The following is a 27,045-nucleotide window of genomic DNA, read 5'->3' on the forward strand; positions in this document are numbered from 1 at the left end:
TAACGTTACAGTAGGCCTAACTTACATACATGTTAATTTGCATAAAACATGGACTTAATATTTAACTTGACATATTATAAAAATGAGAACAAGTATAAGTGTTATATAGTATATATATATGATTAAAATATACATAAAATGTAATATTATTAGCTAGCTATCTTTCCACAACACCTTGTCGCACGAGTACCTGCGATTCTATTTATATACATCCCTGCTAAATGTATGGTAACCACTTGTAAACTTTACAGTCACATGACCACAGGTAAACCTTACAATTCCATGTGACTTGCATCAGCCAATCAAATAGCTTGTTTGGTGTTGAAGCGATCTGTACATTGTTGGAAGGGAAAACGTTCTTCCTGGGGGGGAATTTTCCTTTTCGACATGCCAAATAAACCAAAGAAGGAGAAGGTAGGTGTTTCGGTTGTGGCAATTATATTTATGATTACGATCCTTCAGTTTCTGTGTCTTGAACCCATGAATTATCCATGGATTTCCTGACTGACATGTCAAAATTCCGACTGACAGACACGCCGATTGACGAATAAACACTGTACATTTTCACAATTAAGGATTGTTTGGCTTGTTTAATTGACAGACAGTTACAAAGACTACTGGTGGAACGAAAGCAAACGCAAAAGAAAGTACTGAAAATGCAGAAAATGAGGTATGTTATTATAATTTGTCTCTTTATACGAAACATTCCCTTCCAAAGATGGCAGCCATATTGACATGGTATCAAATATGGCGGCTTGCCTGAAATGCAAATTTCTCTTTAATTTTCAAAGTGTTCTTTGCGATAACGTTTTACCAACACAGGAAATAAGCTGGTATCATAAACTCGTGTCCGTATGTTTTCAGGCAAAGAAAAAGGCGACGAATCAAAATGCTGAACAGCATCCACCTCCAGCACAGATTTCCAAAATGAAATTTTCAGGCCCCCCTCATGTCAAGAAAGACAAAAGACAAAATTCATCAAGATTCAACGTGTCCAAAAACAGGGAACTTGTGAAGTTGCCACTTCTGAAAGGTACATATAAAATATGTCAGCAAAATATATTTTGAACAGCAAATGCAATAAGTCCATGTTGTGTTACATCTATAAGACAGTCACAGCAGATGAAATCAAGGACGTATATGAGAAGGATAAGTCACACTGGGTTTTGGGGAAGTCCAAGGCAGGCGCTTTTGTGTTTGGAGGGTTACCATCTTACTTTCTGAAGCGGTGCTGTCATTTCATGAGCTGTCGAGTTTTTTTTTAACGAAAATTTAAGACATATCCCCTAGACATTCCGTCTTTAAAACAAGTTATAAACGTCGTGAAATTTAATAAACTTTACAATGGTGTTTCGTTTGACTCGATAAGACAAGTATTTGTTGAGAAAAACGGTTTTTATTCCCAGTTCATTGGCGTCTCGCGTGGTGTTTAGTAATGTAAAGAGACAGACACGAATCCTTCTCACATATAAATCCTTGATGAAATTGACCCCTGTGGGATATCGAGGGCAACACACAAGATCAGATATTATAAAAAAAAGTTACATTTACATATATTAAGAAACATGACCGCCATGCGTTTTTTTATGTACATGGCCAAAATTTGATATGTTTCCGCAAAGTGTCATAAACAACTGTGACCATTATAATGACTGAAGCATGTCATAGGCAATGGAAATTCTTAAAAAAGTTGTATGAAAGTTGGCGGTACTAATAACAAATGTAATGGAATATTGGACGGGGTTGAACATCAGTATCCAGGTATACGTAGCTCAATGAAACTACTCCATGCACCATGTTATACCCGATCATGTTTGTGCGGGACTAGTATCTATAGTAGTGATAGAACGTTACTCGTAATCTTTTAGCTGAAATGATGTTAGTGCGGGATATCATCCTTTAACGTCATTCCGTCACCAATACTATAGAACAAATAGTCCTGCACAAAGGTTATCAGGTGTCGCATGGTACATGATTTAGTCCCATTAGAGCATCCAGGTATAGTGTTCGGAAGTCTTAGTTTCAAACTGTAGTCTGGCCGCTAACTTTCTTCCTTCTGTTTTTTGATCTGTTAAAAAAATAATGAAGCTGCCTGAAAATTTCCCTCATATTTCTTGCTTCAAACAATTTTATGGGAAGCACATTAAGTGAAATCTCCGCAAATGTAAGGCACCAGTCAGTGGCAATTTTGGTTCTGGATATTAGAAATGGATCAACCAGACACCCCAAAAGGTAGAACACAAGACTTGGTCTGGGAGGTCCCAGTTTCATGCCCTGTTCTGGTCATATGTCTTCCATTTGTAATATATCTTGAGTGTTATGAATATGACCATTTAACCAAATCTTGTTTCTAGTGAAGTAAATGCATGACACAAGTATATTTTAACATTGGCAGATAAATTTACAGGACAAAGATTACAGCGGAGGGAAAGTAACATGCAGAGGTTGTAAATGGGAGTTATCACAGATTTAGCTCCATGGATAGAATATCCAGTTAGTAGGGTTGAGCATCAGGAAAGCTAAAATGATACAACATATAAAGTTACTAGAATTACATGGTATTTTAATGTACAGTGGGGGCTATAGTCCAGGGGTGGATATACTGAGTGATCGTAACCCCTGGAATGTCAAGGATGTTAGTGTAGTGGACAAATAAGCAGGAATTACGGTATGTGTTTGATCATGGCTGGCTACACATTCTCAGTTGTTAAATTTGGTGCCATAGACAGGGCTCTACAGTATAATTTTTTTCATACTTGTTCATTGGGGCAAGTAATTTTAAAATCCACTTGTCCGACAGCCACATCCACTTGTCCAAACTTTAACCACTAACTTGCAGAAAAAAAAAAAAAAAAATTGCATAATGTCATATTACTATTGAAATAAAATGTGTCAGTTACCTTTATTTTTATGTTTTTTTCATTGATTATTGAACTTCAGTTGTGACTTATAACTCAAGTTAAAAAAGTAAATGCTCCTTTCTCATCAGATACATCAGGTATTTTTCTTTTCCCTTCGACGCTGAAGCCAAATTTTGTTAAATTCGTTCTCCAATATAAACAGAATATGTCATTTCAGCGCTTAAAATGAAGTGACCCTTACATACAAACGCAACAGCGATCCAGATTTTCTTGATCGGAACACATCAGCTTTTACCTAAAGTACCAGTAACGTACCTCCGGGTACCATTTGAGTTCAATCAATCTTTTTGAAGTCATATTTTATTGAAAAAATGGCATGAACAACTATTGATTTCTGCAAGAGAGGCGTTTTAAATATTTTTTGGCATTTCTGAGAATTAAGTTTCAGCTAAAATTCACTTGTCCGAGTGGGCAAGTGTGTATCATTATGTACTTGTCCAACAGAGATTTCTACTGGTACGGACAAGTCGGACAAACATAATTGTCGAGCCCTAATAGACCATTTCAAGTGTAAGTAACAAGATGCTTCCGTTTTGGAATCTGTGTTGTATATATGTATTTGCCCAAAACCCATTGGCAAGGGGGTCGTGGCATGCAGTGTTTGGTACTAAAAGTAAGTTCTTTTGCTCTAGGTAACCAGCAGGACCAACATAGTTATGTTATTTTGTTAAACTGTTAATGTAGTAGGTTGTTATCGTAAATGGCTGTACAGAGGGATTGTTGCCTTCTAGTTTTGTGCTAGAAGTAATTTCCCTTTATCTCTGTCAAGTAGTAAGTTAGCGTAAGTCACCGACAGACCAAGAAGTAAAGGGTGGTCATGGTTAAACTGAGCTGCTTCAAGTTCATGCTGTAAAGTTTATTGTGTAATTCAGACAGTATTTTTCTGATGGGTTGTCAGGTGTGATCATCTTTCTAGGCATACAATTTACAGTTTTCTGCTAGACTCCTCACTATTATTAATTTGTATTTATGTTAAGTACAGAAGTAAAGACTAATTGTACAGTTTTTCATCAATAGTTGTGACTGATGGACCATTTCATGGTATTTATAACTTATAAATTTTAAGCTTTACATCCAAACATTCACCTGCTACAGGTGGATTATATAGAGGCTATATATTTGTTTGTTGTCAGTTCATGCACATTAATCAATAATAGAATTTTTTTTTTGGAAAAGCCTATGATGGCATGACTAAAGGGATTGATGGTGGCATGCTTTCTCTATGTTCAGGATTTAGTGAGGGAAAAATAGTATGCATTACCATTGTTATTTGCATTGTCAGTATGTTATCTTGTAGCTCCAAACATGTACAACTGATTAAATTGGCTCGATTAACAAATATTAGTTTGAATATAATTAGCAGTACTTCACCTAAGTTTTTCGTCAACTACAAGATTTTGAATCAAGAAAATCATCATATTACTACAATTATGTTACCGACAGAGGTGTAACGATTCACCCAATCATTGATATATTTCATTGCTTGGTGGAGCATCAATGCATCGTGTGCAATTTATTAGTATCGCAATACCTAAATGTAAAAAAATTGAACACTGGATTATCTCCCTGGGTCGATGTCAGCCGAATGTTTGTGAGTAACAAAATGGCGGAATCCCACACGGAGCAAAACACTAAACTTGTGTCAGTGCCTGTGGCTTATAAGGCCGCTTGCTGGTCTTATTTCAAGTTTCTGCCAACTAAATCTAGTAATGGATTCACACAGTTTGGAAACAATTTTTTTTTCATACCCCAATAAAATTGAAAAATAGTGACATCAATGCTTAAATAAAAATCAAATAAGTATTAAAAATTGACCCCTTTTAAAACTTTGCAGTGGAAATTTGTACTCAATAGCAATATCATCGCAATATTTTTCACAATTTATGATTTTATTTTAATAAAAATATGCTTCAAACTTGTTTTTGTAGCATGTTTAGGAATGTGAATCGATTTTAAGAAATAATAACAAAGGAAAATATTTGTGCTGTTTTGTTGACTATAATGACAAATTGAGTAGATTTATGTGTAGCTTTCTGGTGTTCCTAGCTCTCTATCATTTGGATTTGTTGGGATGCTGATTTTACTACTTAGTATTAAAGAGATATTGATGAGACAGTGAGTCACAGATAGAGGCAGGAAAGGACTAAAACACCCCCTAAAACGGACTAAAACACCCCCTAAAACGGACTAAAACACCCCTAAAACATAACTGAATACTCCCTCATTTCTGAAATTGGAAGTACCAAATAATCCCTTGATATTATGAATACAATTATGTTAATGTTACTATCATTGAAAGGGTTTTCCTTGAAATTCATGGATCATCTTTGTAAGCTATCTGAATTATTGAAAGATGATGCTTAAAATATTAATGGCATTAAACAATTTTGTATAAGATTTCTCTAAAAAGTCTATTTCATCATTTATATTTGTGCAAATTTGATGTTTACTGCAATCATACAAATTGAACTGCACATACTTTCACTGTGAGCCTTTGTAATTTAATTTGTTGTACTACTTTATCTCGTATTTACTCCCACATGAAAAAATGGAAAAATATAATAAACTAATGTTGATGTAAAGATCCTTTTATATATATTGTACACAATGATTTCTTGTTCAGGCCATAACAATGCAAGATATGGTGATCAAACTTGCATTTTTTACAATAATATCTTAAAAATTCATTATGTTATTGTCTCTGCTATAGCAAAGGTCAGGTCAGAAATACACATATAGACTGGAAAAGAAATTATTATAAAGAAAAGTGTATTTTCTTTAAAACAAGTTGAGAGATGCAACCTTTTTTCATTTTCTACAATAATATTGTTGTAGTGCATTCAACTTTGAGGAAGAATTTTTCATGTATTAAATTTACAGGGGTTGGCTGTCGATTCCAAATGGACTCATGTAACAGTTGTAGGTCAGCATTATTAGGTATATCTTGATAAACAACAGCTCATTGAGCTCAAGTAATAATAGTCACCATCAAGTACATGGTGGTTTACAACAGCTCAAGTATTAATAGTCACCATCAAGTACATGGTGGTAAACAACAGTTCAAGTTATAATTGCAGTGATTTTTCTCCTTATATAACTGGGGTAGGTAAACGACCCCATTCCTAATGACAAACCCCTCTATTTTTTCCCAATTACAATGAAAAATTCCCAAATCAAATTGCTGAAAAACAAATAAAACCTTGAGATCTCCCCCCTCGTTGTTTAATCTAAAAACAAACTACTCAGAAACTGTTGTAATTGTCGTCACCTTTTGATATTTAACATAAAACAGTTTACAGTTTTACAATATCTAATCACTTGTAATACTATGTTCAGTAATGGGTAACTTTTTCCCAAGACTGCTCTTGTTGCGAATAAAAATTCCTATTTTGTTACCAAAATTTTTTCCCAAAATACCCTGAAAAATCACTGAATAGTCACCATCAAGTACACGGTGGTAAACAACAGCTCAAGTAATATAATAAAAGACTCACCATCAATTGCAAGTACATGGTGGTAAACAACAGCTCTCATGTAATAATAGTCATTATTCTTAATTGATGATCAGTTTTAAATTTTTAGACTAATTTTCAATTTTTTTCTCATTTTTTTGCTTGCCTATTCGAAGAATAGGGGGGGCTAATGTTGTCGCGTCGGCGTCAGCGTTAGCGTCCCATTTCACGTTTAAGTTTTTGAGCAAGTTTCTGTTTCATCAATTGTTTAAGCTTAAGTCATCATAAATGTTTATGATTTTATTTTCCTAATGTGTATGGATGCTGAACGTGATAATACAACCAATTTGGGGCCCTTTAGGTTTTTTTTTGAGTCTGTTAATTTGTCATATTTCCATGTTAAAGTTTTTGAGCAAGTTTCTGTTTCGTCAATTGTTTAAGCATAATTCATCATAAATGTTTATGATTTTATTTTCCTAATGTGTATGGATGCTGAACGTGATAATACAACCAATTTGGGGCCCTTTAGAGGGTTTTTGAGTCTGTTAATTTGTCATATTTCCATGTTTAAATGTAAATACTTGAACATCAACTTCTTCCAGCTTTGCTGTTCTCCAACAGCTCTTGTTTTTGAGCACTAGTCACCATTACTGATCAGTTCAGACACATTGTGATCAAGTTTAATCTCTAGTTATTCACCATCAGGCACAATCTTCGTCATTAATATCATTACAAAAATTATCTTTGTTAATGTTTAGATACAAAGATTAAATTTTCATTAATTTCTTTTTACTTTTTCAAAAAAATAAAGAAGAATTGCTGAAGCTCAGTTTTGTGATATTAGGGCTGCAAATAGCGTAACCAATATTGGATTCACCACCTTTATTGGGATATTTTGCAATAGTCTGACCTTAACAATTTGTCATATTTTCCATGTATTCCAAATAAAAATACTTACAAACATCAACTTCTATGAATACATCGATTTGAACAGTGTTTTGCAAAAATGTTCTCCAACAGCTCTTGTTCTATCATCTGCCCATCACTAGTCACCACTTTTGAACCTGATCAAATTTCAGACACATTGTGATCAAGTTTAATGTCTCAAGTTCTAAAAGTCACCATCAGGCACAATCTTCGTCATTAATATCATTACAAAAATTATCTTTGTTAATTGTGTGTTTAGATACAAAGATTAAATTTTCATTAATTTCTTTTTATTTTTTCAAAAAAATAAAGAAGAATTGCTAAAGCTCAGTTTTGTAAGATATAGCAGTAAATATTGCATGAATTTTTCACTGTTGAATAATTCTAGTGAACAAATTATCAACGGTAATTTCACCAATTCACTGCAAATCGTTTATCAGTGGTGTTTTCGTTTATCAGTGGTGTTTTTATTTTTAAGGAAATTCTTATCATATGATTTTCATCTGGCAGCTGAACTATACTCTGACATTTAGAGATGAGATGTCTAATATTTGTTAGAGAATGTTTTATGTTTACAAGAACATGCATGTATACTGTAGAGTAAGCTATAATTAATGAGTTAAGTACTCTAAAAGGAGCCTGAGGAATCTAGGAAATGATGTCACTTGTCAGAGGAAGGCTTTAATCAGGACTAAACATTTCTCAGGAGTAATGGGTATACCATAATCATCCTATACCTAACATGGTCGGTGTAGACTAAACTAGTATCACCTGTCCTGTGGCTTATTGTTTATATGTAGGAATGACAGCACTTCATTAAGTGTACTGAAGGGAACGTTACATATTAATTTGGAATCTAATTGAGTAGCAGCTATGTATTATACAGATGTTTGCATGACTCAGCTGATTTCTGTGACAATCTGTTGATTAACATTTACATTCTTTAGCATAGTACAGCTGGAAGATGGAAGTTTGGTCACTATAATTGGCTAGTGCTGCAGGTGACCAACACAACAAGAATAAAATGTGATTCAAATAGGAAAATGTTCATGAAATTATATATCAATTATATAAATACCATGCACAATAAAGAAACAGTACCAAACCATTTCAGAAAAAATTAATGCTGCAGATTGTTTAGGGAAGTTGTGGTGTTTAACTGTTTGATTGTTCTGTTTTACCTGTTCTAACAACACTTACAATTTATATGTGTCATTTCAACAACATTTCACATAATCAATTCCAATATTAGCCTTTCAAAACACCATTTTCTGACTGTGCTAGTATAAACTTAATCATAGGACAGGATCAAGCTGACATTAGTGGCTCAGCACCCTTTAGTGAAGACATGTCTACTAAAACTGGTTTAGACTATTTCTGATCCCTGTCCCAAGGTTAGTGGTGACCGTTGTTTGAGTAGGTGAGGACCAGTGTGCTTGATATTAACAATGCTATTTCTACACAGATGTTTATTGGTGTGTATTCCACTCTGCCCAGATCTTATGTAACATCGTGTTTCCTTGATGCCATAAACCTCCTTGTAATCTCAACCCTGGTGATAAAATTCCAACCATCTTGGCTCTGTATACAGTAATACCATATACAGTTAGACGGTGGTGGTCACCACACTTTAGGATGGGACTGGACAGACGGTGGTGGTCACACACTTTAGGATGGGACTGGACATATAATTGGTTTATGATTTGTTATTGACCTATAATCATGAACACAGGTATATGTAGTACAGTAAACTATATGACCCCACTGTTCAGTGTCTATAAAAAGAAGGGACCATTTTGTACAGACTAGCTATCTTAAGTGGGTATCTTTTGATTGATTGGCTGATCTGCTGTATATATGTGTAACACATATCCTTAGCCATGATACCATTCATACTTTGATACCTGTGTGTATAATTCCTCACGCCCCATTGAATGTATAGGGGCCTTGTATGTCTTTGTTATTTTATGTACCATTGATTTTCCTAAAAATAACTCCAATTCATCCACTTTCCTTTACAAGGTATACATACCATTTAGGAAATCAATAAAATGTACTATTCACACTGCTAATGAGTAAATGTTTTGGTGCATATGAGACTGTGTTTTAAGTACATTTTGGACAAGATTGTAGTTAAAATAATTTCTATTATGTCTGATTGCCAGTACAAACTCTACAAATTGCATTTATAGGTTATTTTAGAAAGAGTGGTTAATGTGTCCAAACATTATGCCACCAGCCCCTATTACGGACTGCAGTTCAATGGGGGTCAGCAGCCTTTTACTAATCAGTGGTTTTCATGAACACTCTTCTATCTTCTAAAAAGTGGAGATTTACTGACACATGCAAATTTTCTAATAAAATACAGCAAATATAATGATTGTATTGGATTAGGGATTTGTGTTTAGTAGAGCATGTTGAGAAATTGTAAGTAAGTATAGATAATAGCTGTAGGTAAAGGAGCAGTAAAGTGTACTGTGTTGATCCACAGGCGTTTGACTCTATAGACATTTTTCTCTCTATATATATGTAATACTGTGTCAAGGTCTATAACGTTAACTCAGTCGGCCATATAACACTACCCAATTTCTGAAAAAGCATGGTTTTAACAAACCGTATAAGATGTGGCAATGGGAATGATCTCAATCAATAGCCAGATATTTTTCTTTAATTTGGTATATGATACAATATATATCATGCCATATAAATGTCACTAGGTATCCAGAAACATCGGGAAACAGCCAGATTTCAACTGGTCGGACACTGTGGTGTCCTCCGATAAACATGCCAAGGCTCTAAAGGGTAGGTCATTGGGTAATGTTATATGGCTGGTCGAGTTATAGACCTTGACACAGTATTACATATAGAGAGAAAAAAATATCTGTAGAGTCAAACGCCTGTGGTTGATCCTGTAGGTGGACCAATATATGATGAACACCCATTTCATGTATTGCATGAGGGAATATGTGTAAATCAAACAGGAATGGTTTGAATTCAAAATTAACTTGTAATGGTTTCAGTGGTGCTTCGATTCTGTATTGAGTCATGGAATTAAGATTGTTTGTGTGCTGTTAGGGTATGTTTGTGTAGCTAGTATAAATTACACTATTGATCTTCAGTATTTGCAATTAAAATCATTAATATAGTCTTCCAGCTATACAAAGTATTGAAAGAACTGAAATACATATAAATAATATGATCAATATCTCCTTCAGATGTAAGAGGACAGCTTCCTGTAAATATTCGGTACTTTATTGTATGACAAAGTATTTACATGTCAGAGACTTAGGGTGTGGATAATTTGTTCAATGGTCAATAGCTATCAAAGCTAGTGCATTTCACAGAACGTCAGACAGTGCCAGCTATGCCTGTATATGTGACAGAACCCTCAGACAGTGCCAGCTATGCCTGTATATGTGACAGAACCCTTAGACATTGCCATCAAAGCTTGTATATGTGACAGAACCCTTAGACATTGCCAACAAAGCTTGTATATGTGACAGAACCCTTAGACATTGCCAACAAAGCTTGTATATGTGACAGAACCCTTAGACATTGCCAACAAAGCTTGTATATGTGACAGAACCCTTAGACATTGCCAACAAATTCTGTATATGTGACAGAACCATTAGACATTGCCATCAAAGCCTGTATATGTGACAGAACCCTTAGACATTGCCAACAAATTCTGTATATGTGACAGAACCATTAGACATTGCCATCAAAGCTTGTATATATATGTGACAGAACCCTTAGACATTGCCATCAAAGCTTTGCATATATATGTGACAGAACCCCTAGACATTGCCATCAAAGCCTGTATATGTGACAGAACCATTAGACATTGCCAACAAATTCTGTATATGTGACAGAACCATTAGACATTGCCATCAAAGCTTGTATATATATGTGACAGAACCCTTAGACATTGCCATCAAAGCTTGTATATATATGTGACAGAACCCCCTAGACATTGCCATCAAAGCTTGTATGTATATGTGACAGAACCCTTAGACATTGCCATCAAAGCCTGTATATGTGACAGAACCCTTAGACATTGCCATCAAAGCCTGTATAGTTGACAGAACCCTTAGACATTGCCATCAAAGCCTGTATATGTGACAGAATCCTTAGACATTGCCATCAAAGCTTGTATATATATGTGACAGAACCCTTAGACAGTGCCAGCTATGCCTGTATATGTGACAGAACCCTGAGACAGTGCCAGCTATGCCTGTATATGTGACAGAACCCTTAGACATTGCCATCAAAGTCTGTATATGTGACAGAACCCTTAGACATTGCCATCAAAGCTTGTATAAGTGACAGAACCCTTAGACATTGCCATCAAAGCCTGTATAAGTGACAGAACCCTTAGACATTGCCATCAAAGCCTGTATAAGTGACAGAACCATCAGACAGTGCCATCAAAGCCTGTATATGTGACAGAACCCTTAGACATTGCCATCAAAGCCTGTATATGTGACAGAACCGTCAGACAGTGCCATCAAAGCTTGTATATGTAACAGAACCCTCAGATAATGCTATCAAAGCCTGTTTTTGTGACAGAACTCTCAGACAGTGCCATCAAAGTGTGTACATTTGACAAAACCCTCAGACAGTGCCATCAAAGCCTGTATTTGTGACAGAACTCTCAGACAGTGCCATCAAAGTGTGTACATTTGACAAAACCCTCAGACAGTGCCATCAAAGCCTGTATTTGTGACAGAACTCTCAGACAGTGCCATCAAAGTGTGTACATTTGACAAAACCCTCAGACAGTGCCATCAAAGCCTGTATTTGTGACAGAACTCTCAGACAGTGCCATCAAAGTGTGTACATTAGACAAAAATTAGACAAAACCTTCAGACAGTGCCATCAAAGCCTGTATTTTTTGACAGAACTCTCAGACAGTGCCATCAAAGTGTGTACATTTGACAAAACCCTCAGACAGTGCCATCAAAGCCTGTATATGTGACAGAACCCTCAGACAGTGCCATCAAAGCCTGTATATGTGACAGAACTCTCAGACAGTGCTATCAAAGCCTGTATATGTGACAGAACTCTCAGACAGTGCCATCAAAGCCTGTATATGTGACAGAACCCTCAGACAGTGCCATCAAAGCCTGTATATGTGACAGAACCCTCAGATAATGCCATCAAAGTGTCACTGTGTACATATGACTTGTGACCTTTTTAACAGGGTTTGTGTTTACGTCGTCCAATATATTATATCATTTCTAAGCATTGAAAATCAAAAGTACAAAATGTACACCTTTTTTTTTTGGAACTCCATTCCAGTTACATTAGGGGGCGGTCCGACCTCATTTTATCTGAGGAGGACCTCATTTATGGAAAACCACGTTCAAACCCTGATTATACACTATAATAACACTATATATGTGACAGAGCCTTAAAATCAGTGTTATGATAGAAACCATATAATTATGCATCACAAGGTTAGAAACTAGTCATTATGGTACAAGTGGTGATCAATTATTCATGTTACATTAACCATTAGACGAGGGTCATTAGACCATAAACGTACCATATATAGCACAGACTACCTGACACTGTTGGTCAGTGTGATAAAGACATGTCACAGGCTATTCCAACCAATGTCATTGCTTCAACACCTAAACACCTTAAGCTTACACCTGTTGATATTTCAAGTAGCATTACGATTAAGTGGTATTTAATTTTAATACTCTTGGAATTAATGCTAATGGAACTGTAGTAATTACACCATGCCAGGTTATATGTACCAATGAATATAGAGTATAGATAGGAAAGGTTTGTGTTATCCCAGCAAACAGGTGACATATATAAGGAATTCATTATGTCTGCCTAAGATGTTATTTGTAGAAATTTCCACACAATGAATTCAGATCCCTTTATCTAATACACACCTTTCTAAACAATATAAAAACTTGCTGGGGATGGAATCTGAAAGGTCTGGTATTCTTTTAGCATAGCTTAATTTAAACGACATTTGTACATCAAATGTCACCAATGGAAAATTAGTCTCTTCCTATATTCTACAAACTGTAAGTATACACCTTTGTATTTATACGAGTATATTAATGTTAAACATGTATACAAGGCTAGGCTGACATGTCAAACATCAGACGGATACCAAATGTTGACAGCTTATTCCTAGATAAGCTGCTTCTATGACAGGTGACAGAGTCTGCTGGCCTACTTATGTAATTATATATGGAAACATTTGAATACTGAATTTTACCTGTGCTGCACAAACGAAGGCTTGGTGTCAAATATTTGCATAGCTTTACATATTATAAATAGGTTTATCACAGAATTAACACTTCATACTATAAAGGAAGTTGTGTAATGTCCTATAACAATGGCAGGTATCAACCCTGTATCTTTACAACTGAATGCAATCTTCTTTCATCACTCCTCAACTCATTCAACCTTGAATGTACATTTAAACTCCTCTAGCTATAGGTGTAGAAGACAGACCATACATTAGTTAAATGACCTAACTATTGATGTGGAGCAAAATGAAACTCTGTCAACAAGCATTACATTATCAATTCCTTCAAGACCTCTTTGATAAATAAGACCCAGATCTCAGACTCCTAGTTATCCATGTGTTCTATATGTGGTAACTAATGAATTGTCATAAATTGATGTATTTTGTTAAACAAAGCCTATTAAGGAATGTGATTCTCTTGATTAGTGCAATACCAAATTCATTAACTGACAGTAAAAAGGCACATCATGATTTACTTGTTCTGAAAAGAGAGATTTTTTTAGATGTTTACTGAAATAAAACTACTTTTTTGACTTCTGGAATTAAATATAGGTGACATATCTGTCAGTTGTTGAACATTGAAATTTGGATGACCCAAAAAATCTTTTTATGTGTTATAGATGCAACGCCGGCAGAGCGGGAGGACCTATTCATACAGAAGATCCGACAATGTTGTGTGCTATTTGACTTTGTACAGGATCCTCTAAGTGACCTCAAATGGAAGGAGGTGAAGAGGGCAGCCCTAAACGAGATGGTGGAATTTGTCACCCAGAACAGGGGTGTCATTACAGAGGCTATATACCCAGAAGCCATAGTAATGGTAAGAACCTCCATACAGCCAACATAGGTATCTCTTTGAATTATTTTACAAATTTGCCAAGGGTTTCCTCAGGAATATCAGAGGCAGATACATAAATAATTCCTGTTTTTCATTAGAATTTATAGTACCTCTGTACGGCTCATCTCCATCTTATTGGAGTAGACAGCTGGCTTGTACTATTGCCATGTATTACAAAGCAACTATGGTTTGAGGAAGTTGTTGTTATGGCCTATTACACGATACCATTATTGATAGATCTATCTTTTTTGCAGTTTTCAGTCAATTTCTTCAGGACATTACCCCCATCATCGAATCCTAACGGGGCTGAGTTTGACCCTGAGGAGGATGAGCCGACACTAGAGGCATCATGGCCACACCTACAGGTAAGACATTGTGATGTCATGGTCAAGTTTGTTATTTATCAGGATTTTTTATGGACATGTTTCCCTTCTTGTAGAACCTTTTATCTAAAGGTGAAATTTCTCTATTAAGATCACCCAGAGGGGGGGATGAAAATGATCTTCAGAATAGCCAAGCTATCTTTTTACACACATGAAAAATTGTATTGGAATTGGCCATTTTGAACAAAACTCCTCCCCTCCCTCCCACTTCCTCCTAAAAATGTTCTGATTAAAGAGGTGGTCTTCGTGAATCACGTACAATCTGTTTTATTGCACGCGTATATTTGACAACCTGTACGTGCATGCACGCTTAAATATTTTCCATTATTTGGTGATAATTGTTTCTATTATCTCTGATTTTGATTGAAGAAATTGTAAGTGTGTCATAACGTATTTTACGATATCGGAAGTAATCCTTTTAGTAAACATTAACTGCAGCGCACCATGCGGCAGATGTGTTAACTACTTATCTGTGTTGTCCTATGATAAAATCCGAGACCATACCCATGACCATCGGTAGTCTCGAAACTGATCCTTACATCGCTCAAAATACATGTGTTACGGGAAGCAATTTACGATGCAAATTTTAATCGTGCGATAACAACTAGAGTTGTGTATGTCCAGCATTATCATAGAGTATGAAAACGAACTTCAAATCCACATGGTTCTTTGAACAAGAAAATTGTTTGTGACAGAAATCGGCTATAAGACAGCGATACATTTTACCAGAGACATGTTTTATCTAAGTCATGCCTTTTAGAATCGGCACATTCACGGACTGGTAGGGTGACAAATCTGTAGATCTATACAAAATATTTTGAAAATTGCTTTTCAAAAAGAATTTATAAATTAATTGCAATGTAAGATGGACTTTATGCATACGGAGAACATGATTTTTAAATGAAAAAAATTGACACAACACGGCAGACACAGGGCTAGCTCTGGGTCAAAAATTGGATTCGCCAAATAAAATTTGCGGGTCGTGTGTCGATCTACCTGGGTATTCTTCACGGAGACAAATTTTTTATATCTTTTATATTGATTAAAAGAAGGGGAAACAATGCCAATTAAACATGTATTTCAATCCTAATACATTTATATCTTTTATTGAAATATATATATAAAAAATACTGGGCTTAATTGAATGGAAATATTTACTTAATTTTCATCACAACAGAAGTACTAAATTATAAAAAAAACTGTGTCAAACCTGTTACAGTCTCAGTTGAAATTATGAAAAATAGATCTAATTTGAGAGAGAGAAAAAGTGAAAATTTCTTTGAAATGTAATTTATTAAAATGTCTTTATATTTACTGTTTTTTTCATAATGTAATTTTATTTTTTGTACACAAAAATTCTGGAAAAAAATTCCCTTCCTAATTTTTTAAGCATGATTTTTAATGAAATCCTGAAGTTGTACCGATCTGGGCCGATTATTACAATTATCCAAAATGGCGGCCATTACGATTGCAAACTTTGTGACTTGGGGGACAGTTAGGCCTATTTAACATTAAAAAGGTGAGTAAATCATTTACAGTTGTAAGCTGTGTTTGTTTTTGATGTAATGCTCACTAGCTGTAATCACAAAATGTATTGAAAGGCCAGGTTATTGTTTTCTAATGGTGGCCAATCGGCCGATCAACTTCAGCTGTTATACACACGTGTGACACTACCAAGCCCAGGTGGAAACAGCCCCAGGCAGCTAATCAGGAACTGGGATCTGGGTGGTGGTCAGGGAGTGTTCACACCTCTTTTGTTTACCTAATTATCAAGCCAGTGCCCCATTGTCTGGTGTATGGCTAGAATTGGCGAATTTCAACGTATGGAAACGTCTGTAGTGGGAGGAAAACTTTGGGTTGATGAAAAATTCTTCTTTCGCCAATGCTGTTTTTAAATCGCCAAATGCATTTCAAATTCGCCATTTGCGACTGACAGCGCGAGCCCTGCAGACATGTCCCATACGTCGTCTGTTAATATTTTATCTGATTGAATAACTTACAGACAAATTTAAGAAGCAGCAATATTGTTCAAAATAAATCAAACAAAGAGATATATATCTAACGCTGTTTTTAATTGTTTTTTTCCTTTGGCGAAATCTACGTTACTTTGTCTTTATTTTCTATCAAAGAATACACATGGGGAAAATATGCAAATATAGTGTACCCTTTAAATATGGCACTGTACTCCCATTTTGCAAGCTATGGGGGTACAAAAACCCCCATTTGAAAAAATGACCGGGAACACTGTATTCCTTTGAATCCGTATAGTATGATCACAGATTGTTTATATAGAAGTGCCTCAATATGTTGAATGTATTCTACAACTATAACTCATATTCTTTCTTCTTTCAGTTGGTTTATGAATTTTTTCTACGCTTTTTGGAGTCTCCAGACTTTCAACCAAATACAGCCAAGCGTTATATAGATCAAAAATTTGTATTACAAGTAAGTACACAATGAAGACAATTAAATTTATCTGAAGAACATGTTGCAGACTTCACTTTTCTCGTGTTAACCTAAGTACAGTAAAACTCGCTTTTCAATCACACACATCATTTTGTTTCATCCATGTTTGTATAATAATTTTTGATTGCAAAGCTCACAAAAATTAAAAAAAACCTTTTGGTTTATAAAAGATTATATGAAAATAACACTCATTTAAGACCCTGTATATTATCAAGCAAAAACCTTCATGACAAAAGTATTTCGTCCGCTAACATTTCAGCCCTCCTGGGTTTTTTCTTTCTTAATAAAATATAATGGATGTATTCCTGAAGAGCCATTTTTTTTTGTAGCATTCCTTAATTCCCGAAGAGCCATCATGAAATGGCGAAAGTACTAGAGGAAGGTCGTTGAGTTTTATTTTTTATGTACATATATATATTATAGTAGTATATGGTATCTTTGCTCAGAATTTTCATTTGCACATTCATCAGAGACCTTTCTCTTTAACTTTTCAGCAATTAGAATTATTTGACAGTGAAGACCCTAGGGAAAGAGATTTCTTGAAAACAATATTACACAGAATATATGGCAAATTCCTCGGACTTCGGGCATACATCAGGAAACAAATTAACAATATATTTTATAGGTTAGTATGTATACAGATTACTTTATACAATGTTTGTACGCCTTAATCTGATTCTGCCTTGTTAAGTTCTTAATTGTTCATGTGTAACTTTATATCATACCTAATTATCTATTATCATCTAACGGTTGCTTTATTGTTAAAAAATACAGAATTTTGATGGAAGTTAAAGTTTTATGAATTGAATACATATGAGCTCTGTGGTTATAAATGGGCTGTCGTGTACCCCGCTACACCATGAAATATTAGTTCTATGAAATGGGAATATTATAGATTGATTTGAGATATAAGCGGAGTTACCCTGATTTATTATTGGTTCACCTATATAACACCATGAATTGTGAGGTATTAGGTAGGACACCAGTATACAACCTGTTTATTATTTAGTAGGGACTCTTATTGATTTCTGATACCAATATGTAAGGAGAACAAGTTTGGTAGTTTGTTGTGTTAACTGCTTTATGATCAGGTACATATTGGGACTAGTATTGGTAGAAAAATCTGATCATGTTAATAGTTTTCACTAGCTGTTTCACAGTGTATTCTAAATTCTTCATTTCTTTTTAATACAAAAACCTTTGTTTTGTAGTTTACAATACCATGTTGGTATTTGATTCACTAAATAAATTGATTGCTTTTCATTTCCAGTTTTATTTATGAAACAGAACATCATAATGGGATAGCAGAATTATTAGAAATATTGGGAAGGTAAGATTCAAATCTATTTTAAAATTATTAAAGGAAAGGAATATTAAATGAATTTGATCTTAAATGATAGAAATTATATTCAAGTTTTAAAAGATGAATGATATTAAAGTTTTAAAAGATGAATGGTATTCAAGAGAACATCAATTATCATCCATGTAATGATCTCTCAATATTTACTATGAAAAAGACTAACAAATTATAAAGTTGGATTTTAACATGGACCCTGGGAAAGCTGCTCAAGTATTTTATTTCTGTTGTTTTTTTACCCGGAATAATTTTATCTATTTGAATTTATTTCCTGTCATTAATTGAATGGATTTCATTTCTTTTTTTTCCAGTATTATAAATGGTTTTGCATTACCACTAAAAGAAGAGCACAAAGTGTTCCTACTAAAGGTGTTGTTACCCCTCCACAAGGTGAAGTCTTTGAGCGTGTACCACCCACAGCTGGCCTACTGTGTGGTACAGTTCCTTGAAAAGGACCCCAGCCTAACAGAACCTGTGAGTGCTCTATTACTACTCTAATACACCTTAGTGTCTGTTTTAATCCTGGTTTTTGTATGTTAGGAGTCACTAAATGATCAGTGATCTAATACACTTTAGTGTCTGTTTTTATCCCCCGCTCAACGAAGTTGGCGGGGGATATACAAGTGGGTTCCGTCCGTCCGTCCATCCGTCCGTCCGTCCGTCCGTCCGTCCGTCTGTCCGTCCGTCCGTACGAATGGTTTCCGGAGCATAACTCTAAAACCAGTAGAGATATTTCCATGAAACTTCATACACACATTGGTCTTATGGTCTAGTAGTGCCTTTTGCTATTTTTAGGTTTTCATTTTTTGCATTTTTTCCGTAACCATGGAAATATTGCTGAAAATATCATACTTTTGTACCAGGTTCGTTTCCGGAGCATAACTCTAAAACCAGAAGAGATATTTCCACGAAACTTCATAGACACATTGGCCTTATGGTCTAGTAGTGCCTTTTGCTATTTTAAGGTTTACACTTTTTGTACTTTTTCTGTAACCATGGAAACATTGCTGAAAATGGCAGATTTTTGTGTAAGAATCGTCTCCGGGGCACAACTCTAAAACCAGCAGAGATATTTCCATGAAACTTCATAGACACATTTTTCTTATTGTCTAGTAGTGCCTTTTGCTATTTTTAGGTTTTCATTTTTTGTACCTTTTCCGTAACCATGGAAACATTGCTGAAAATATCATATTTTTGTACCAGGTTCGTTTCCGCAGCATAACTGGAAAACTGGTTGAGATATATGCATGGAATTCCATAGGCACATTAGTGTATGGTCTAGTAGTGCCTTTTGCTATTTTAAGGTTTTCACTTTTTGTACTGTTTTCTGTAACCATGGAAACATTGCTGAAAATGGCAGATTTTTGTGTAAGAATCGTTTCCGGAGCACAACTCTAAAACCAGCAGAGATATTTCCACGAAACTTCATAGACACATTCTTTTTATGGTCTAGTAGTACCTTTTGCTATTTTTAGGTTTTCATTTTTTGCACTTTTTTCCGTTACCATTGAAACATTGCTGAAAATATCATGGTAAATGGTAAATGTTACTTTGCAAAACTCCACCCATCTTTGTGTATATAGTCTAATATGAATGTCAAGGCTGTATACCTGATTCAACAATTGCAGCCCCGCTCTACTTGAATTATACTCCATCTTTCTTTAGCTCAACTTCCTTTTTCCTGTTTTTTTTTCATACACATAAGTCTCCACAATCAAACTTACTTCAGCTTTGATATCTCCATTGGCGGGGGATCTGAATGACTATGTCCTTGTAATCCTGGTTTTTGTATGTTAGGAGTCACTAAGTGATAAGTGATATGCCCTCTGTTACATTTAATCATATGGTAAGTAAGTAGCAGAAAGTTCAGGAACCAATTTCTTTAAGACAAAGTGTTAACATAAAGACTTAAGTCATTCCATTCGGTAACTCTTAAAAGTCTATTTTAAAAAAATTGAGCAAACAAATGCTGTGTCTAGGGAGTGAAAATCAAATGTTAGTCATTGTACATTAAGTAAGTTTCTCATACAAAGTACAAAGGCTTCAGTAACCTAATTTAGGGTTGATATTTTATTATAACATCTGTTTACTGTATTACTCAAAGGATTTGTATGTTTTAGGCTAAAACTTTTAACATTTAGATTTTGAAAATTTAAGTTGGTGTTTTACTTTGTCAGATATTTGTGTGCTATGTCAAAATGAAATACCAAATTCATACTGATTAAGTAGGAAAGGCAACCCATATAATTGACTTAAATTCTTGTTATTATATTATTTTGTATTTGTCCAGGTCATAATGGGATTATTGAAGTTTTGGCCGAAGGTCCATAGCCCAAAAGAGGTAAGCATGAATATCTGACCTCATAGAGATTTGTATATTTACTGTGTTTAATCTTACATCCTTTATTTGGAGTAGTTAATTACAAAACTGAGTTGTAAGTTGATTCAATATTAAGAAAGTATAAATTATGTTCCAGGTTATGTTTTTGAATGAATTGGAAGAGATTTTAGATGTGATAGAACCTGCAGAGTTCACCAAAGTGATGAACCCACTTTTCAAACAGCTAGCCAAATGTGTGTCCAGTCCCCACTTTCAGGTAGGTATCTTTACCATGATATAGACAGAATCTAACATGATGGATGGTAATTGTTTATACCATTTCTTGTTTAAAACAGACCAGAGTTATGTGGATCAAAGCACCAGACAGATGTACATAAAACAGGGCCACTACTACACCCATCACAGAATAATGTGGATCAAAGCCACAGACAGATGTTATGTACAACAGGGCCACTACTACATCCATCAGCCATCATTGACTAAAATCAGTCATATGTTTGTGCTGCACATCAATATATGTAATTGTTGTAAGAGTAATAACATTTCTGTTATCTCTCTTCAACATAACTGTTACCTCTCTCTGACATGACAGCTAAGGCTGATAAACATATGTTTCTGATGCTTCTCTCTGGCACAACAGCTAGGGGAGATAATCATATGTTTCTGTAACCTCTCTCCGGCATAACAGCTAGGGGAGATATGTTTCTGATACTTCTCTCTGACACAACAGCTAGGGGAGATAATTTTATGATTCAGTTATGGGTCTCTGGCACAACAGCTAGGGGAGATTATCTAGCTAAGAGAGATAAGGATGTTAGATATGGTCACAGTGGTATTTATGGCATTGTTTTATTACAAGTTTTTCCATATGTCTGAAATTGTCCATTGCTTTTGAATGATGTTAGATGTTGTTTAACATTATTGTTTAACATTATTTTAGCTTATATGGTGGAAGACACAAGCCATTTATTTTTTTACCAATAAAAAGGGTAAGATATGCTCTTCTCTTCTAATTAGAAAGATTTGTTTTCAGGTAGCAGAACGAGCCTTGTACTACTGGAACAACGAGTATATCCTCAGTATGATCTGCGATAATGTAATCATCATTCTGCCCCTCATGTTTCCTGCCCTTTATCGCACCAAGCAGCACTGGAACAAGTAAGCTGCCGGCACCTGAGTGACAGCCGATGTGGTGCTCTGAACATTCAAACCATGGGGCCATGCCATGGCTGTTTTACTTTTTAACAATATGATTTTTATTTTACATTAGCAGATGTCTTCTGGCTTTTTGATTTTGTGTGATAACAGTTTTGTGATACAGACTAAGAATACATTACATTTTATTAAGGATATATTTGGATTGATGATAAGATTTTATGGGGAAAAAAACCATTTAACTGATTGTTCAGAAAATAACATTCATATATGTCAATATACAACATATATTCTTGATGTCTGTAGTGTATTCAAGGTCACAGTGAATGGTTGTGTTAATGATTTCTTGAAATAATACTGTGGCTTGCTAAATATTCTTAATTTCTTACCTTTTTTATCCTAGCGACTTTTCATTTTGTTAGCTTTCCATCATAATATCTGTAATATGTGTTGTCACTTTCATTTACAATTTTAATGATCATGATATTTATGTGAGAAGTTATGCGCCCTTTGTTGTGATCTACAGGTGGCAGAGAGAGCTTTGTACTTTTGGAATAATGAGTACATCTTGAGTTTGATCACAGACAATGCCTCTACCATCCTGCCTATCATGTTCCCAGCTTTGTATAGGAGCAAGGAGCACTGGAACAAGTAAGGCCACAGGACGACACAGCTCTGATCATGACTTCCCCTGTGTCACCAATATTGCGCCAGTCATTCACTCCCCTATTGATCTCTAATTATTTGATCATTTTATTGAGTATAACCATTTTAGATGTTCTCCAGGAAAGTTTGTCAGCAATAGGAGATAAGTGTTCAGTCTTCTGGTCAAGCAAAGCTATAGCAAATCAGGCCTTATAATATAAAGTAGCTATTGTAGATTTCCACCATGTTTCTCTTGATTTCTGCTGCAATATTTGTCTTCTTCAAACTAAAAGCCTGTAGAATTATCTTATCATAATTAATAAGTGTTAGTTTTCATCCAAGAATTAAAACTCTAGAATGAATTCAGTCTGTGGTGTATGTAGCATGTAGAAAGAAAACTTCATGCTAGAACTTCTACAATGACCAAACATTCGTCTATCTGGTAGATGTTTACCCAATCCTAGATTGTCTATAATGTTGATATTTTGTGAGGTCTCCATGTTCTGTATATGTCAACACAGACATATTTAATCATGAGGTGGTTATTATTAATTTAGAGCCTGAGATATAATTGTATATTCTGCTATTAAATGTTAATATTTTTGCATGCACATTTTTTTCCTGGAATATAACTTGTATTTTAAAAAACTATTAAAGGTTATTTATCATTTTGCATGTTGGAAGTAATTTTCTTTGGCATAAAGCTTTTTTCTTAAGCATGAACATTTTTTTTTCTATTTCTATATGTTGTCAGTAAAGATTTCATTGAATTATTTTTTCATATGATTTCAACATTTATTATTGAAATTCAAGCTACATCTTGTAGAAGAGAGATAAAGGTTGTTAACTAAAACCAGAGTTTACCGGTTGAGGTGTGTTGCTGAAAGGTTTGGAGAAGTGGTTTGGTTGGTGTGGTTAACAAACTATTAACTGATCAGATGGCTCATCTAACGGAGTGAAATATCAAACCACAAACTAACTAACCCATCATTCATAACAAAACAAAAATCCATTAAAGTATAAGTATTTGATTACAAATTTTGAGTTATAAAATAAATTAATGATTTTCTAAATAAATCTTTGGAATAAAAATTCAAACTTCTCAGAAAGAGGAAGATAATTTTGGCATAAACCATGGAAAATTGAATGTATAATGAACTTAATCTTGTGTTATAACATAAGTATGCATAATGTGTGTTATTTTGCAGGACGATACATGGACTTATATACAATGCTCTGAAGCTATTCATGGAAATGAACCAGAAATTATTTGATGACTGTACGCAACAGTACAAAGCTGAGCGACAAAAGTAAGATACAGATGGCTCTCCTATCCTAGACCATTGTTAGAAAATAAACTTTTAGTTCTTTATACAAAATAAGTTCTTATTTTCCTTGTCTGACTCCAGAAATCTTGTGTTTAGTACTTCATACATTAATAAGATATTATTGCTTCAAAATATGTTTCTCTATTCTTGGATTATTGAAATTATGTATTGAAAATGTATTATTTTCAAAGTGAATTTAATTTAGTGTTTCTGTTCGTTTTCTTGATGTCATTGTACTTACATGAAATATTTTTTTTTTTGCTTGTAAAATATGATATATGTTTCTGTACAGAGAAAAAGAAAAGAATAAGCACAGAGATGATGCATGGACAAAAGTTCACAACCTAGCGTTAGGAAATCCTCAAGTATGTACAATCTCATTATATCATTTCTGACTAGAACATAAGGTTTTTAGGTCATCTGACCCGAAGGGTCAGGATGACCTATTGTCATCATGCACCGTCCGTCGTCGTGCGCCGTCCGCTGTGCGCCGTGCGCCGTCCGCCGTGGGCCGTGCACATGCATAAACTTTTCATTCAAACGACTTCTTCTCAATAACCGGAAGGCCCAGGGTACTCATATTTGGCCTGTAGGTTGCTGGGATGGAGGGCTACCAAGTTTGTTCAAATGAATGACCTTGACCTTCATTCAAGGTCACAGGGGTCAAAAAGGCTAAAATCTTTAAATGACTTCTTCTCAAGAACCAGAAGGCCCAGGGTACTGATATTTGGCCTGTAGGATGCTGGGATGAAGGGCTTCCAAGTTTGTTCAAATAAATGACCTTGACCTTCATTCAAGGTCACGGGTCAAATAGGCTAAAATCTTTAAATGACTTCTTCTCAAGAACCAGAAGGCCCAGGGTACTGATATTGGGCTGGTGACATGCTTGGATGAAGGGCTACCAAGTTTGTTCAAATGAATGACCTTGATTTTCATTTAAGGTCACGGGGCTCAAATAGGCTAAAATCTTTAAATGACTTCTTCTGAAGAACCAGAAGGCCCAGGGTACTGATATTGGGCATGTAGCATGCTGGGATGAAGGGCTACCAAGTTTGTTCAAATGAATGACCTTAACCTTCATTCAAGGTCACAGGGCTCAAAAAGGCTAAAATCTTTAAACGACTTCTTCTCAGAATGACCAGGGTACTGATATTTGGCCTGTAGGATGCTGGGAAGAAGGGCTACCAATTTTGTTCAAATAAATCACCTTGACCTTCATTCAAGGTCACAGGGGTCAAATAGGCTAAAATCCTTTAAACAACTTCTCGTGAATAACTAAGAGGCCTAGAGACCTGATATTAGACCTGTGGCATGCTGGGATGATGGGCTACCAAGTTTGTTCCAATGAATGACCTTGATCTTCATTCAAGGTCACAGGGGTCAAATAGTCTTAAATATTTAAATGACTTCTTCTCAAGAACCAGAAGGCCCAGGATACTCATATTGGGCCTACAGCATGCTTGGATGAAGGGCTATCAAGTTTATTCAAATGAATGACCTTGATCTTCATTTAAGGTCATGGGTGGCAAATAGACTAAAATCTTTAAATGACTTCTTCTCAAGGACCAGAAGGCCCAGGGTACTGATATTGAGCATGTAGCATGCTGGGATGAAGGGCTACCAAGTTTGTTCAAATGAATTACCTTGACCTTCAATCAAGGTCACAGAGGTCAAATAGGCAAAAATCTTTAAACGACTGTTGTATTGTACTAATAGTCAGATGACCGTAAAGGCCCATGGGTCTCTTGTTTAAGGAACCACTCTTGTTAGGTACTACATTTAAAGGAAGATTTACGAGCTTCTGCTAGTTACTATTGCTACTTAGATGTTGCTCCCAATTTTTTTCATTTTGTTGATCTCTTGATCATGAAAGCATTAGTATGTTTAAAAGTTTTCATGATACAACGGTTCAACAACTCTTTATTTAAAGTCAATTAAATCTATATGAAGTTGATAACTGTGATAATTATTATCAAACAAAGAATTTTAAATTTAGCCATGTCGATTTAACTTGCATGTAAGTTGTAACCTCTATCTTCTAACTGTTTTCAGTGAAATGTAATTATTGTAAGCCATGTTCTAGTACAGGTTTCTTTCAAAAGAGACAAACAAAATGAAATATTGTTAAAAGAGTTGTCCAAATGTAACTGTTTAGAGGCTGGTCCAAATGTAACTGTTTAGAGGCTGGGTTTTGACATTGTGTGTAGCTATTTTAGAGATATTATTTAAATGTGGCTACTGGCTAGAACTTGGCTCCATTTTGTCATTTTGAAAGTTGCATGATGGATGATTGTAACAGCTATGCTGAAGAAATGCATAAAATCTGAACTGCTTAAAAAATTGGAATGGTGATTCTGGTCTAATTTCCTTCTCCCTTATTGAAACATTAATATTTTAATTGTGTGATCAATGTAGAGTGTGATTATGTTTCGTTACTATTTTTCATTTTTTTTTTCTTAACAGAAAATGCACTTAAACATTTTTCAAATTTATGTTGCGAGTTTCATAAAAATTTATTTGTCCACATGTTTTACCACGTTATATGTTTTATGACAACTGAACACAACACCCTGAACATCCATACAGAATTGTCTACAGTGTATTGCTCATTATTTCTCCGACCTGCTCATCATAGGAGGCTCAACTATTTTCTTTCCTTTCCTAAAAAGACTTTCAAATTTGAATTAATTAACTTAAGTTAATAACCTAGTAAAACAATAAAACATTCATCTATGAGTTCAAGCTTATTTAGAAAAAATCTTTTGAAAAAAACTTGTAAAAACCTAAAATTATTGGAAGTTGATCTGGGATATTGATTTTTGATACGGATTACCATTACACCATAGGAAAATATAGTTTATAGAATATTTTGTGAAACAAACAGGGTATGGGAATTAAAATATAGGTGAAGAATATCACCACATAGTCTGAAGGATAAGCTAGCACCACTGTGTA

The 27,045-nt window shown here is 34.9% G+C and overlaps 1 protein-coding gene across 14 annotated transcripts in view; it reads left to right on the top strand.

Annotated features, from left to right (window-relative positions):
• The first annotated feature begins 301 nt into the window (after positions 1-301).
• Positions 302-27,045, top strand: part of LOC138319177 (serine/threonine-protein phosphatase 2A 56 kDa regulatory subunit delta isoform-like) — a 40,933-nt gene continuing 14,189 nt past the window's right edge. For 13 of the 14 annotated variants that reach the window (XM_069262128.1, XM_069262130.1, XM_069262135.1 and 10 more), the window contains exons 1-14: positions 302-414; positions 602-670; positions 865-1,033; positions 14,198-14,397; positions 14,670-14,780; positions 17,151-17,243; positions 17,759-17,889; positions 18,535-18,594; positions 18,933-19,095; positions 20,912-20,962; positions 21,099-21,218; positions 22,644-22,768; positions 23,971-24,072; positions 24,383-24,455. In XM_069262128.1, the coding sequence (XP_069118229.1) occupies positions 388-414; positions 602-670; positions 865-1,033; positions 14,198-14,397; positions 14,670-14,780; positions 17,151-17,243; positions 17,759-17,889; positions 18,535-18,594; positions 18,933-19,095; positions 20,912-20,962; positions 21,099-21,218; positions 22,644-22,768; positions 23,971-24,072; positions 24,383-24,455 (1,494 nt within the window). In that variant the 5' untranslated portion in view covers positions 302-387. Of the gene's footprint in view, positions 415-601; positions 671-864; positions 1,034-14,197; positions 14,398-14,669; positions 14,781-17,150; positions 17,244-17,758; positions 17,890-18,534; positions 18,595-18,932; positions 19,096-20,911; positions 20,963-21,098; positions 21,219-21,995; positions 22,121-22,643; positions 22,769-23,970; positions 24,073-24,382; positions 24,456-27,045 lie in introns of all 14 variants that reach the window. The other variant, XM_069262129.1, reaches the window with a different exon arrangement.

This window comes from Argopecten irradians, chromosome 3 (assembly GCF_041381155.1).
Source record: "Argopecten irradians isolate NY chromosome 3, Ai_NY, whole genome shotgun sequence".
NCBI lineage: Eukaryota > Metazoa > Mollusca > Bivalvia > Pectinida > Pectinidae > Argopecten > Argopecten irradians.